This window comes from Seriola dumerili, unplaced genomic scaffold (assembly GCF_002260705.1).
Source record: "Seriola dumerili isolate Sdu_G_001 unplaced genomic scaffold, Sdu_1.0 BDQW01000068.1, whole genome shotgun sequence".
Taxonomy (NCBI): domain Eukaryota; kingdom Metazoa; phylum Chordata; class Actinopteri; order Carangiformes; family Carangidae; genus Seriola; species Seriola dumerili.
In genome coordinates this window covers 4125646-4139005 of record NW_019174323.1, presented here as the reverse complement: position 1 = coordinate 4139005, position 13360 = coordinate 4125646, and the positions used below count along the sequence as shown (strand labels likewise).

General features: G+C 44.7%; 1 protein-coding gene across 2 annotated transcripts in view; it reads right to left on the bottom strand.

Annotated features, from left to right (window-relative positions):
• LOC111220287 (protein TANC2-like) overlaps positions 1–13360 on the bottom strand; it is a 44355-nt gene that overhangs the window by 28793 nt on the left and 2202 nt on the right. For both annotated transcript variants that reach the window (XM_022743322.1, XM_022743323.1), the window contains exons 3-5: positions 10255–10438; positions 8429–8677; positions 2857–2988 (exon numbers count right to left, since the gene is read on the bottom strand). In XM_022743322.1, the coding sequence (XP_022599043.1) occupies positions 2857–2988; positions 8429–8677; positions 10255–10438 (565 nt within the window). The remainder of the gene's footprint in view (positions 1–2856; positions 2989–8428; positions 8678–10254; positions 10439–13360) is intronic.

Sequence of the window (13360 nt, the reverse complement as noted above, 5' to 3'; positions counted from 1 at the left end):
CCTCCACTGGAGTAGAAAATATATTTAACAGCCAAAAGCTACAACCATCAGCTAAAACAAGGCCTGCTCTGTCTGTGTATGTGAGCAGAGGTAGAAAGACAGGGAGGGAGGGAGGGACAGAGAGCGACAAAGACAAAGAGAGGGAAAGTAAAGATAAACGAAGGAGAAAATGTGTGAGCAGTGTACAGTTATGTGAGAGAGTTTGCGGTGAATAGATAAGGTGGGTGGTAAATCTTAGAGGTAGGCAGGCAGGAGCACAAGAAGGTCCATTACAGTCTGACTCACTCTCCTCAAAACAGCAGCGCAGCTCGGGCCCCCGATGGCCGGCATCAAAAGAAAAAGCTTCGACTGAACCAACCAGAAAGAGAGAGAGAGAGAGAGAGAGAGAGAAAGAGAGAGAGAGAGATGCATCTGTCAGCTGGTTACCATCTGACCAACAAATAACCAGCAGTCCTCTTCTTCTCTAGTTCCTCTTCTAGTCTGCACCCAGCAAACAGCCAACAAGCCCCCCCCCCTTTTGTGATGCACAGTGAGTCAAAAATATTTGTGCTTTCTGAGGCACGAGTGGCAAGCAATAATGGAACAAATGCAAACAAATAGGTAACAGAAAACAGATTCATCCATCTGTCATGTTTTTTTTTTCTTTGTTACTTAAATGTCCTTGCAATGAGGAAATGACATGATGCAATATCTTGTGTGAAACTGGAGATTTTGGTGCAGAATCAAAGGAAATCAGTGCGGTTCATCATACTGAATACCTATCATACATCTAATGGCAATCCAGCCATCGGATGGGCTGGTAATGAGGGTGGTGCTTGAGAAAAGCTCATGGGGAAATGGAAAAGGTTCTGAGGAGCCTGAATGAGGTCCATAAATTTCATTCAAGTAGATCACTAGTTATCTTGTTCTGGACCAAGTGTTGTAAACATACAGCCAATCAAGTCACCAACTAATCTTTTATTCAACGATTCCCTACCTACAAGTCTTTTACCTCAAATTTCAGGAATAAAGCCACTTGGAATTTCGTCGTCGTGTGATCTGCAGGGAAAATCCCCGCTCATCAAGTCGCTTGCATCCACGTCCTGTCTCCCTCTGTCTCGTTTTCTGTCTCTCCTGGAGAAACCGCAGGAGCAGTGCACTCAGGGAGGCTCTGACACTGATCCGAGGAGGCAGAAAGCATGCTAGGACGCAGTCGGATGGCTTGTAAACACACTTGGCTGCCCTTAGAGGACGAAGGGGTTGAAACAAGTGGCTCTGGCAGCAACAGTGAAGCTTTGTGAGGAACTAGCTCTTCGCCTTCCCTCTTCTCTGTCTTTTCTCTCTCCTCCTCTGTCTATCTCCATCTCTCTCCTTACCTTTGTCTTTCTCTCTAACGCTCCCTCGCCCCCTGCATTTGTGGCAGGGGAATCACGTCGCGGCTCAGTCGAGCGCTCTCTCAGCTAAAAGTGCGAGTCTTTAACATGTGTTTAAAATACACAGGGACGCATATTTGTGTTCGCTTGGATGACACAGGGCTGCCATTACGGTGCTCATTACTGGCTAAGTGACAGAGGAAGAAGGGCGAGGGGACACATAATGTTGTGACATTAGGCCATTTGGCCATTTGGCGAGGAGGCTGAGGAGGCGCTCGCTGTGTGCGAGACATGAACAGTGTGCAGTGGAGCGCGCACTGACTCTGAATGTTAAGCACTGAGACAAATTTTTAGCTTAGTGGTGACACAACCTGACAAAACGCTCTTTGTGCATTCCCTCAGTCTCTCTCACTCCTCTGTCACACACACACACACACACACACACACACACACACACACGATACAGCAGCTGACATCCTCCAGCGTCCAGCACCAACGGCTCAGCGGCACCACTGCTCTGATACGAGAGCGTATCCATACAGAACATGCAGACATTTGCATCTGAAACCCATTTCCTTCAAACTTCGAATCAACCATCACTGACTCTCATTTGGGTTTTGAAAATAACTCGCTCGTCATGCAGCTTTGCCTTGCGACGCTCAGCTGCTTTGTGCTGTTTGTGGATGAAACACAGAACAGTGTCCTATTGTTCACTTCTGAACTGTGTCTGATGTGAAGCGACTGAATAATCGCAGCCCCTCAGCCTGAAACAAAACAGCTTTTTGGCAACTAAAGTGAGAGTAAATGATGGTTGAATGTTTTTTTTTTCACCTGTCTACACACAGGGTCATACCGAACTTCTTGTGTCCATCACCACAGAACAACATCTCCTGCTGCAGACAGCTCTTTCTTTTTTAATGGTTTTTTTTTTTTTTTCCAAGACCGAATTCATTATTTGTGGTGTCCTGGTGGCCTCGGGGTTTAAGACGCTGAGCACACAGTACAGCTGGGGGAAACCTTTGTTGCATGTCATCCACCATGAAATACTTAATTTTTTAGTGCATATTGACAATGAAAGTAGAGCCGGACAGGAAACACAGAGAGAGTAAAGATCCCTGTCTGAGATTGAATGAGGGACATTGTGATGCATGTGTGATTGCATCTTAACCAGTAGGCAACCAGGACGCCCACAACTCTTGATATTTTTGGCTGCATTTTTTTCTTCTTTATTATTCTACTACAACATGTCCTTTAAACCGTGAAGCTGTATCTGAACCATCCCTCTGTTATGTATTCATGTCTTTATCTTGTAATGCATTTATGCTAATGTCAGTGACAGAGAGACGTGTCTGTCCCGTGTGCGGCTCACATGGCACAGAGACACTACAGCATCACTCAGCGGAGGCAGCTCTGTGAGCACCTCACAGCTTTCAGTGGACATGAGTGTGTGTGTGTGTGTGTGTGTGTGTGTGTGTGTGTGTGCTCTGTCTTCCGTGTCGCTCACCTCTCAGGTCCTGCCCGGAGCGACCCGGCCCGCAGGTGGTGCTCTGTCTGGGCATGCGCAGCGAGGTGCGTAATGGAGTGTGTCTCTGCTCATCCAGGTATGCCAGGTCCTCCAGGTGGGCTGAACTGGTAGCTGTAGTTATGTGTGTGTGTGTGTGTGTGTGTGTGTGTGTGAGAGAGAGATGGAGAGAGGGAGACAGAGGGGGGAACAAGCGGGATGTTTCAGAAAAAGAGGACAAAAAAGATACTATTGTCAGCATGCATGTTCATTGTGAGACACACATAGTAAATAAGCCCATAATACACACACATAAAAAGATGGCGGCAGTGGTTCGTGCCAGTTCCTGAGGCCATTGTCAGGCTCCCGCTCTCATACTTACTAACTCCTACAGGAGAGAGCAAGCCAGCCCTACATGGTTCTGTCCTAAAATTCCCTCCTCTCAGTGTCTGTCACGCGGCACGGAGGCAGATGCCATCCGACCCCTCTCAGGATTAATTAGCTCAGCAGACAAATGTCTTATTCATGGAGTGAGTGCCGTCTGACGCCGGCTGCCGAGTGTTCGCACCACGCTGTGTCTTCGGGGCCAACGCTCAAAACCAGTGACTGTTAAATGAGATCAGACGTCACCAGTGTGAGTAAACAGGCGGACTTGATTCCCCCGTCGCACCTGCACCCCCCGCGGCTCAGTTAGAGGTGAAGGGAGCGAAAGGAATGAGCCTCAACAATAAAGTCCGGGAGCGATTAACGGTCTGAACCGTCCAGAGGCTGGAGGTTCCTTGATGGCTGCTGAGTCACCGCATCAAGAGGAGACACTGTCATCAACTGAGACAGGGGGTTATGTGGGTTATCACTTAAGAAAGCAGCAGAGTTCGACAGAAAAACAGACACATTACAGAAACATAATTAACCACAAAATTGTACTTTGTGGAGTCTGGAAACTTCTTCAGTGTTATTTAAGGAATAATCCTGTTTGTTTTTCAGCTTGATTGAACTGATTGTCATAGCTGCGGCCATCACTTCCATCTGTTATGACAACACTTTATTGACTGTGGTAATCTCTGAGATCGGGGGGAACACAGCGACATCACTATAACAGAGTCCCACGGGGACAGACGCAGGTGAGCAGACAGGTTTGAAACAAGCCGACCGTGACTTTTATTTGGATGTAAACCACGAAAGTGAGTGCACCTGAAATGTCAGTAATAACGCTTCAAAGCACACGGAAACCAGGAAGTTGGTCTGTAAACCGTGATAGGTGTTTACAACAGAGAGTTTGGGTAATAATTTTACAATTTACCATCATTTTCACTCCCAAATAAATCTGACGAGAGGGGAGGTTTGTTTAAAAGCTGTCTGATCCTCTGGCTGCTTCTGCTTCTGCTTCCTGCCCCATTTGACTAATGTGTTCCCACATCTTGGCAATTACCTCGGTGAGTACCATGTTTTTATGGTTGACGGGACAGACGGACAAAGCAACGAAAACAGAATCCAACTTGCAATAAGCTGAATTTCTCCTTTGCTATTAATAATTTCAAATTAAAGTATCTATTTATATCAGAGCTGGTAATCCCTTTTCTCTAACACTATACCTGAAACGCTCTGAGGTCCAGAGATCCCGAGTCAAATTCGAGCAGTTGGAGAAAGGTGTAACTGGCAAAGCATTGCTTCCTCTCAGTCTCTCTCTCTCCAGGCTTTCCAAAAAGCACAAGGCACAATAATCCCTCCAAGTGGCAGGCGTCTGAGCCCAGCACCTCTCGCCGGTGTGAAACTCACCGGCACGTCATCACTGATCCTGTACTGTCCTCGGTTCATGGAGTGGTTTCTGTGTCGCCGGAGTTAAGCTCAGTGAAGTACTAAGCATGTGTATGGCTGTGTACGCTGCTGACTCAACCCAACCGTGGACCCAAAAATGAGCCACATGGGTTTCCCAAAATGGAGGGAAAATGGCAGCTGAGAATGCTGGAGGCTTGGCCCTGATGGGAATGGGGGCGCTGGTCATCCAACTGGGCTAAAAGTGGAGACAGTGGAGGCATTAATCTGCCACTACACCAAGGAGGAATGACTCAGGGCCAGTGAGCTGAAAAGTTTCCCTTTTCTTTTCTTCTTTTTTCAACTGTGTTTGAATGTGAAGACTCAAATCTGTGTGCTCATCATCTCTATCTGCAATGCAGCAGGCTGCTGGTGATCACATTCACAGTTCCTGTGCCAATGCGCTAAGGCTGCACACATAGTGAAAAGAAATAAAGGATGGAGAGTGCGAAATAAAAAATGGAGAGTGAGTGGACAGAGTAAGAAAGAGAAAGTGAGAAAAAGTCCAACTGTGCGGCAGAGAGCTCAGCTGCTTTGGGCAATGACAGCCACATCAGACACTTCCTGTTTGAACGAGTGACTGATAGCATGAACGCATCCATGCGCGCACACACACGTACAAATACACACACACACACAAACACACACACACACTGAAAGACCAGCTGGGCTGCCGTCCAGAGCCAGTCACAGTATCAGCCGGGGAGCCGACTAGTCATCTCAGATATGAGGTGGCTGCTGGAGCTTTAAACGCCTCAGCATTCTCCTCACACCTCTCTGAGAGATAACCTGAGATGATAAATAATGGAGGTGCTTATATTTAAACAATAATATTTCCAGGAATTATATGAGTATATGAGCGGAGGTGGGACCAGGGACAAAAAGGAAATCAGGAAAAGATGCTAGAAAAGGAAATCAATGACACTTGTCCGCCCTCCAAATTGAAAAATGTCGTCTCGGGTGAGCCGTTATCTTCATTTAGTGAATTTAGAGACGATAGAGTGAGAATCTCGCAGTGTCTTTTATATCCCTTTCGTCTCTGTATGAGTAGGGAGGGGTCCCTCAATCCCCAGGCAGTTACGTAAGATGGTGCGTATACAGTATATCCATCAACATGGCAAGGTCTTAAAGGGTCACTTCACCCAAAATGACACAAAATTACTTGGTATTATTGGGGGTAGTTAGACGAAGTTTAAAGTTTAGCCACAGTAAACTACAGTACTTGTCTTTTGCCTGTATTAGCAGTAAAACGCTCAGATCAGTATCTCAAAACCTGGACAAACTAAACTAAAGTCTTTTTTTTCTAATTCGGGTGAATCAACCCTTTAAATCATTTTACTGTTAGGGGCAGCTTTTGATGGAATTTGGTCTGGCACATATTGTAATCTCAACCAGGTGTAAATGCAGTCTGTATATTGTCTCTGAACCTGAGACAATATACACCTTTGGCATTGCTTCCCTCAACCAGGGACAAACTGCTTTCTTTTTTGTTTTGTTTGTTTGTTTAAATGCAAAGGCTCGTGGCTCAAATGTCATTTTGTATCCAGATTTAAAGCATAAATGTTAACAGGGATTAAAAGTCAGGATATCATCTCAATATTTCTCTAACTTTAGCAAAAAAATATCTGGAGCACCCATTTCTCTTGCCATTTTTTAGGGATATTAGCAGTATCTGATCAAGGTAAGCCTCTGCTCTTCTTGTCCTCACTTGCTTACAATTTTTCACTGAATGAAAAAAAAAAAAGGGGCAGTAAAGACTTTAAATCCCGGCACCATGAAGGTAGAGAGGAAAGAAGTACTCTGTCTTGGTTACTCCTTCCTCCATATCCATCTTCAGCTCTACCAACGCACTGCCTTCATTAGGTAATAGAGTAGCCCCCTCCCGTCTCGCTCTCCTCCCCAGTCGCCTTCTGCTCTCGCTCTGTAGCTGTCTCCCTCTCTCTCTCTCTCTCCCTCTCTCTCTCTCCCTCTCTCCTCACATCAAAGCGAGTCTCTCTGTCACTCTGGGGGATAGAAACGGTTAATGCCTGGGGCTTTGATGTTCCACTGCTGTGTGAGCCCAGCCAATCCTCAGCCTGTGCTTGCCTCCCATCCCTACATCATCTAATAATTCTTTGTGGAGGAGAGAGAGAGAGAGAGAGAGAGAGAGAGAGAGAGAGAGAGAGAGAGAGAAAAAGAAAGAGAGAGAGATTATGAAACTCTCTTTCACTCCTCTTCCACATGTATCCATCTCCCTCTCCTCAATATGGAATTCCTGTTCCTGGCAAATATAAATGCTGTCAGAAAAGTCTTCTGTTTTTTTTTTTTATTCTATTTTTTTTTTTGAATCGCTCTCTCTCTCCCTCTTTATTTTATTTTTTGCATCATCTGCAGCTTATAGTACATTTTTTTCCTCCAGCTCCTTTGAAGGTCTGGGTATTGAAGGGCGGAGATGAGATTGAGGGTGAATCTCTAAACCCGGCGGAGTCGCTGCACCGCCAGACAGCAGTGTCAAACAGGAGAACATGACCAGCATAACGAGAAGGGTCATAGCTGCGGCGACGGCCCCTTGTCAGGCGTATTACTGTGTTTAGTGAAATATAAATGCGAGTCTACAGTACGTGCACGCGCACTCTTTTTTATTTTTTTTTTTCCAGTGGGAGTGGGAGAAGTGCATAATAGAGCTCATCGTCTATAACAGCCTCTCTGATGATGAGAACAATAGCACAATCAGGCCCATTAGGACTGCCTCAGTGTTATGAAACTAACATTTTTCCTGATATATTTACTGTTACTTTTGGGAGCCTTTTTTCAAGGCAGCTGTGGCCCACAATAACAAACACACATCAATGAGACCTCTGTCAGCAATACAAATGCCAGCTTTCCTATGTGATATTCTTCCAGCCGCAGTATGTTCTTCTGCTGAAGCTGGGTTTTTTTTTTTTTCCCAGACTGTATTATTCTGCTCTGTGGTTTCACTCCACACCAGAGGGGCTGAGAGTTTAACAAAAATACCACTGCGGATTTGCAGCTTGAAATTTCAACATAACCCCAATGAAATTTGAAAACAAAAGCTCTTTCCTGGCTAAATAGTTTTTTAAAAAGTGCTGTAAAAATTAAGGCAAATTGAATCAAAGAAAACCACAACTGAGTGCTTTTGAGAGCAGTTTCAGATTTGAGGAAGTTTAAGCTGATTTATCCCAGATTTGCAGGCGAAATGTCATCTGGAGGTTTGGGATCTGTACAGATTTTTGTTCACAGTAATACGAGCAGTTTACAGATTAAATGTTCGCCCAAACTTCTGGTTGACATCGCAGTATGTGATATTTTTCCTTAAAAATCTGGATGGTTAGATCGCTGCTATCCCCCATGCATGAGGCTGGACTTGCTCCTCCAAAACACAAATATATTCCTCTGCTCTTTTCAAAAATGTGTTTCATTGTTGGATTTGTGATCACAGGAGTCACACACACACACACACACACACACACACACACACACACACAAACACACACACACACACACACACACACACGGACAGTTCATCTGGGAAGAAAAGAGGCAAGGACAGAGAGCTTAAAAGGAGTGAAGCGGGAGCGCTAAAGGATTCAGAAATAGGGTGTAACATGACTGAACATGCAGCTCAATCCAATTTTGCCAGAGAAAAGTACTCCGTTTAAATAGCGTTTGTGTACTGCATGCTGTTAAATAACCCTATTTCTGGCCCCCCATCGCCTCCTTTTCTACTTTCATAGGAGAGGCAGGGAACGAGGAAGGGACTCACCAGCCACAGAGTTAGGACGGGGCATGAGGTACAGAGGGATGGAGTGGGCAGAGTGGGAGGACATGCTCTCCAGGTTGCGCTCAGGGATTTTGTTGAGGCTGTAGGTGGAGGCTGTCATGTTTTCATCCACCCTGTACAGGAACGAGTCCATGCCTGATTTCTGGGACTGCCACAGTTTGAGGTTTGCCCGGGAGCCTTCGCCGTATTTGCCGCCTCGCTCCATGTTCTCGGAGTAGCTGGTCAGAGTGGCTGCAAAGAGAAAGAGGGACACCGTCGTCAGTGCTGTTACAACAGTACAGTATTTAACTTGCTGCTGTCACACTTTTCACCCTGCGTGTGTTTAAATTTAACTCCCCTCTCTTCACCTCACCCGACCTGTCTGCTGTTACACTTATTTACTGTTGTTCTGAATCAATCCGAGGCTTGTTGATGTAACGCTTTTTCCTCGTCAAACCGCAGGCGCTCACCACTGTTGCTGGGAAACGATGAATACACCTGTCTTGACATACGCAAAGTGCTCAATTTCACTGAGCATTTTTATCTCTCCCGTTTTCTTGCTAACAATCCAAGAATGCCACAGTTGATGTCAGCATGACATGCACACTTCAATTGTCTTCCAGCGGGAGTACACACTGGTTCTGTGTGTGAATGACAGGTACGACAGTTTGAACTGAAACTGATCACACACCAGGTGGAGTGGAGTCAGGTGAGGTCTCTGGTCCCCGTCCCCCGGGTTGGAGACAAAACATCCAGATTTTGAGTTGAACCACGTCCAGACTTCAATTAAACGACCACTGGAAACCAAGCTACAGCCTCAGGCATTTAAATCACCTGTTTCATAGACTTGTCTTTATTTGGTTCCAAACTTTCGGGTTGAAAAAAAAAAAAAAAAAATCAATCTGAAAAATCCGATATCAATTCATAAAATTCTGAGATCGATCTTTTGATATGCATTTACAGCCTCCTGCGGATAAGTGAAGCTGTAACCTCATTAGTCTCACATGACCGCCCTTCTTGCGCATCAACATCTGGTCACGTGAGAGACAGAAACATGGCAGATACAGCTCCACTGATGGTGCCGCCAAGTCTAACAGCAGATGAGTGGCTGCATTTCAGATTTAAAAACTATGAAGATAGTGACGAGCTGGACAAAGGCAAGAAGAAGCCGATAGAAGAAGAAGAAGCTGGCAGGTGCCACTTGTGCCAAGGCACGTTAGCAACGCACATAACTTCCCTACCTATTACTTTTTCAGATATGTGTCTAAACTGTTGGTCACGTTAAATTAAAAAGTGCATTAATGTAACTGCTTTGGATTCATTCTTAATGCTAGTTTTAAATAAAACAACAGCTGTCATGGTATTTAAAGTTCTCATTCCTTAAGAATCTTAAAGAAAAACTCTTTTGGTTTGTTCATGGAATATCTTGACAGTAAAATGAATATAGAATATCACCAAAGAACTGATCCCACTAACAGGAATTCACTACAGCACCAAATATATATAAATCTGCAACTGAAAATAGTCCCCAACTAATAAAATATTTACTCCTGTTTGAGCAATGTTTGCTAAAACCTACACTGACGAGCTGTTTAAAGAAATCACTGAGCCTTTTATCAAGAAGAATCTCTCTTTTTTTAGATTTACTGTGTGTCCTCTACAGTAGGTGCCACAGACAGTAAGGAGGTCAGAAAGTACAGACAAAGAGACTAAGACATTGTAGGTTTTGGTCTTTACAGGAGATTTGGTGACAAAAAAATATACAAAGTACTATGTGTTTTACATGCATGCATGTTTGTCAGGTCTGTAAATCTGTGTCCAGATCTCACCGATGATCCCGCTGTCCCTGCTCTCCAGGGTTGAGGTGGGACTGGTGACAGAACCGTAGGCACAGTCCTTGTTGCCTGCCTGGCCAGGCATGGCAGGGGGGAGGGTGGAGCAGGGGCTGCCTGCAGGGGGGGAGGCAGTGCTGCTGGTCAGGGTGGAGCACGGGCTGATCCTCTGGTTCTGGCCCTGGGACAGACACGCACACACGCATCTTTAAAAGCTTTGCTCGGTTCCTACAGTTCAATTGGTACACATGGGTATAAATGGCAAAGTACAATGTTTGAACTTTTAATGTCTGAGTCATATACAAAGGAAAATGTCACTTCAATATTAGTTTTCAAAAGCTCAGCCCTCCTGCTGCCTTCGCCACATGCAGGCAGTCTCTCCCCCACACAATCAAAAACAGCATAATAATCATAATATCTCATCATTTGTGGCATTTTTATGAAATATAAGTTTGAAAGATCTTCACAAATGAGACAACACTGCACAGCTGAAGAAAAACACAAACATACTTAGACATACAACAAACACTCAACAACTACTAAAACCACCTGTAACATTCAGTCACTTTACAAATATACATTAGTGTGCAGTATTTTTTTCTGATTCTGACGAATATCAGCAGAACAAACCGAATGCTGGAGAGCTAGTATAGCCTACACACATCAGGGATGTGACCCAGAGCATGTAAATGCAGGAAAACAGTAATTTCCCCTTTTACAGAGGAAAACAGGAGTGGCATTTCCAAAATCAGATTCTGCACAGTCCCATGGCACATGTGTGAATTTATAAATATGTGGGGAGTTTTAAGCACTAGTACAACTTTAAAGGTTTCATATTGTAAAAAGGTAGATTTTCATGTGTTTTTTGATCATACAGCAGGTCTAGGTTCTATATTAATACTGTGAAAGTATCAAAGCGCTCAGTCCACAGAGAAATGCACACAGCCTGTATTCAGAAACTGAGCCTTATCACGAGCTGTCAGGACTTTGTGATGTCACAACAAAACAGTTACCGCTCTCAGCCGTGCCCCAAGCCCCGCCCACCTGATTCCACCATCCAACCTTGCAGGACTTGGTTTCTCTGAGTTTTTATATTTCTATTAGATATCTCAGAAAACAGTCAGCCAATCAGAAGAGCCTCCTCTCTTCTGATTGGCTCAACGACCTGTTGTTGCTAGAGAGAGAGAAGCCTGAGAGAGGAGATGTAAAACCACAAATGTATCTTCTTGTGGATATTAAACCTTCAAATAAAACACTGGAAGTGTAAACTATTGGATTTTATAATCAATAAATAACATGATTTATTGAAAATAGTTTCAGTATTTTGTCCTAACTGACAGCCCTATTTTTATGCATATTTTTCTCTTGATTGCCATGACTACAATTGAGTTAAATAAAAAAAAAAGAAGGTAAAACTGAACTCTCATACACGCTGAATGCATGTTCCTTCCAGTCGCAGCATTGTTTTGGCACCCCGCAGTGACCCTCTTCTGCATCAGTTCAGGTTAGAAGACAAGAGACCACAGGGGACAAAACAAAAACACGGCTGCGTCTAATCTGCTGCTGCGAACACCCACAGATGCACTCTCACACAAACACACAGGCACACATACTAAAAAGATCCATGCATGCAGCATCCACTGATGTATACAAAGGCACAAGAGAAACAGGGATGCCAAGTGATTAAATATGTGTGTCAGACACCGAAACACACAAACACCCGGAGGTCTCTCCTTAACGCTGCTGTTGATGAGTTCGGGTCGGGGCAAACACAGAGAGAGAACGGGAGGGGTGGAAGTCGTGCTCAGGGGAAAATCTAGTGTAGGTTAATCTGCAGGGACACTGTGCTGATACACGCACCCATACATGTTTACAGACAGGCTACAGAGTTGTAACGAATGATTCTTTTCAGCATTGATTGATCCGTCAGTTATCTGTTTGGGCGGCTGTGGCTCAGGAGATTGAACAGGTCGTCAGTTAATCACAGGTTGATCCCAGCTCCTCTTGCCCTCATGTCAAAGTGTCCTTGAGTGAGACAACCAATCCACAATTGATCCAGACTGGCCAAGCCCGCATGGCTCCACTATACAGTGGCTGAGACCACTTGTTGGTGGGGGGTGGGGTGGGGTGGGGGGGGAGGATAAGGGAGGTTTTTTTCTTTTTGTATAAAAAGCACTACATTAATGCAGATAGATCATTTCCTTTTTATTTTTGCGAATAATTCCGATTAATCATTCAATAACTTCATCAATAAAATGCCAGAAAATAGAAACTTTGAACTGAACAAAGGAGGAAATGAGAAGCTAGAACCAGGAAACATCAACAGCAACATTTTTGCTTCATAAATGATCAAGCAGGAAGACAGGGCTGAAAGCTAATCTTCAAGCTTACATTCTCACAATGACAATGCTACCACACTGGTGTTTAGCAGGTATGTTAATTTAACTGTACATTTACTATGGAGGTCGTAGTTTGCATTGGGATTGAACTGGATGGCATAATATTGAGGTGTTTCTAATGTTTTTCCCAGCAAACACGAGGGGGGAAGAATATTAGAAACACGTTTCAATGTAATGCAGCCCAGTACTACACCACCACCAGCTACGACCTCAGTAATAAGTGAACACCTCTCAGAAACAGGAAAGCTGTGTAAAGGGAGAATATATGGCAGAGCTGCACTGGATTGCACTAGATTCTTTAGTTGTATCTGATAAAGTGGCCAGTGAGCGTATGTCGCACAGTACAACTGGCTTTAGTGGCTGAATTATAAACTGTGACACATGTAAACTAATCAACACGCTGTCCATTATGGCACATGGCCTCCGAGCTCTGCCAAGGGCGTGTACAACTGATTGAGTGAGAGAGGGAGAAACCGTTCTTCAGGCCCTTTCAGTCACTGCTAACCTCTGCCCTCGTCATGGATGGCACCGCTCATGTGTCATGTTTACAGGAGCTTTGACCCAGACACAAAACAAACACACACACACACACACACACACACACACACACACACACACACGCGTGCGGATACACAGATAAACCTCTGGAGCTCGACGAGGCCACGGCGTTGCCGCGGCTGTATCTGCTGCGGTAATGAACCTCG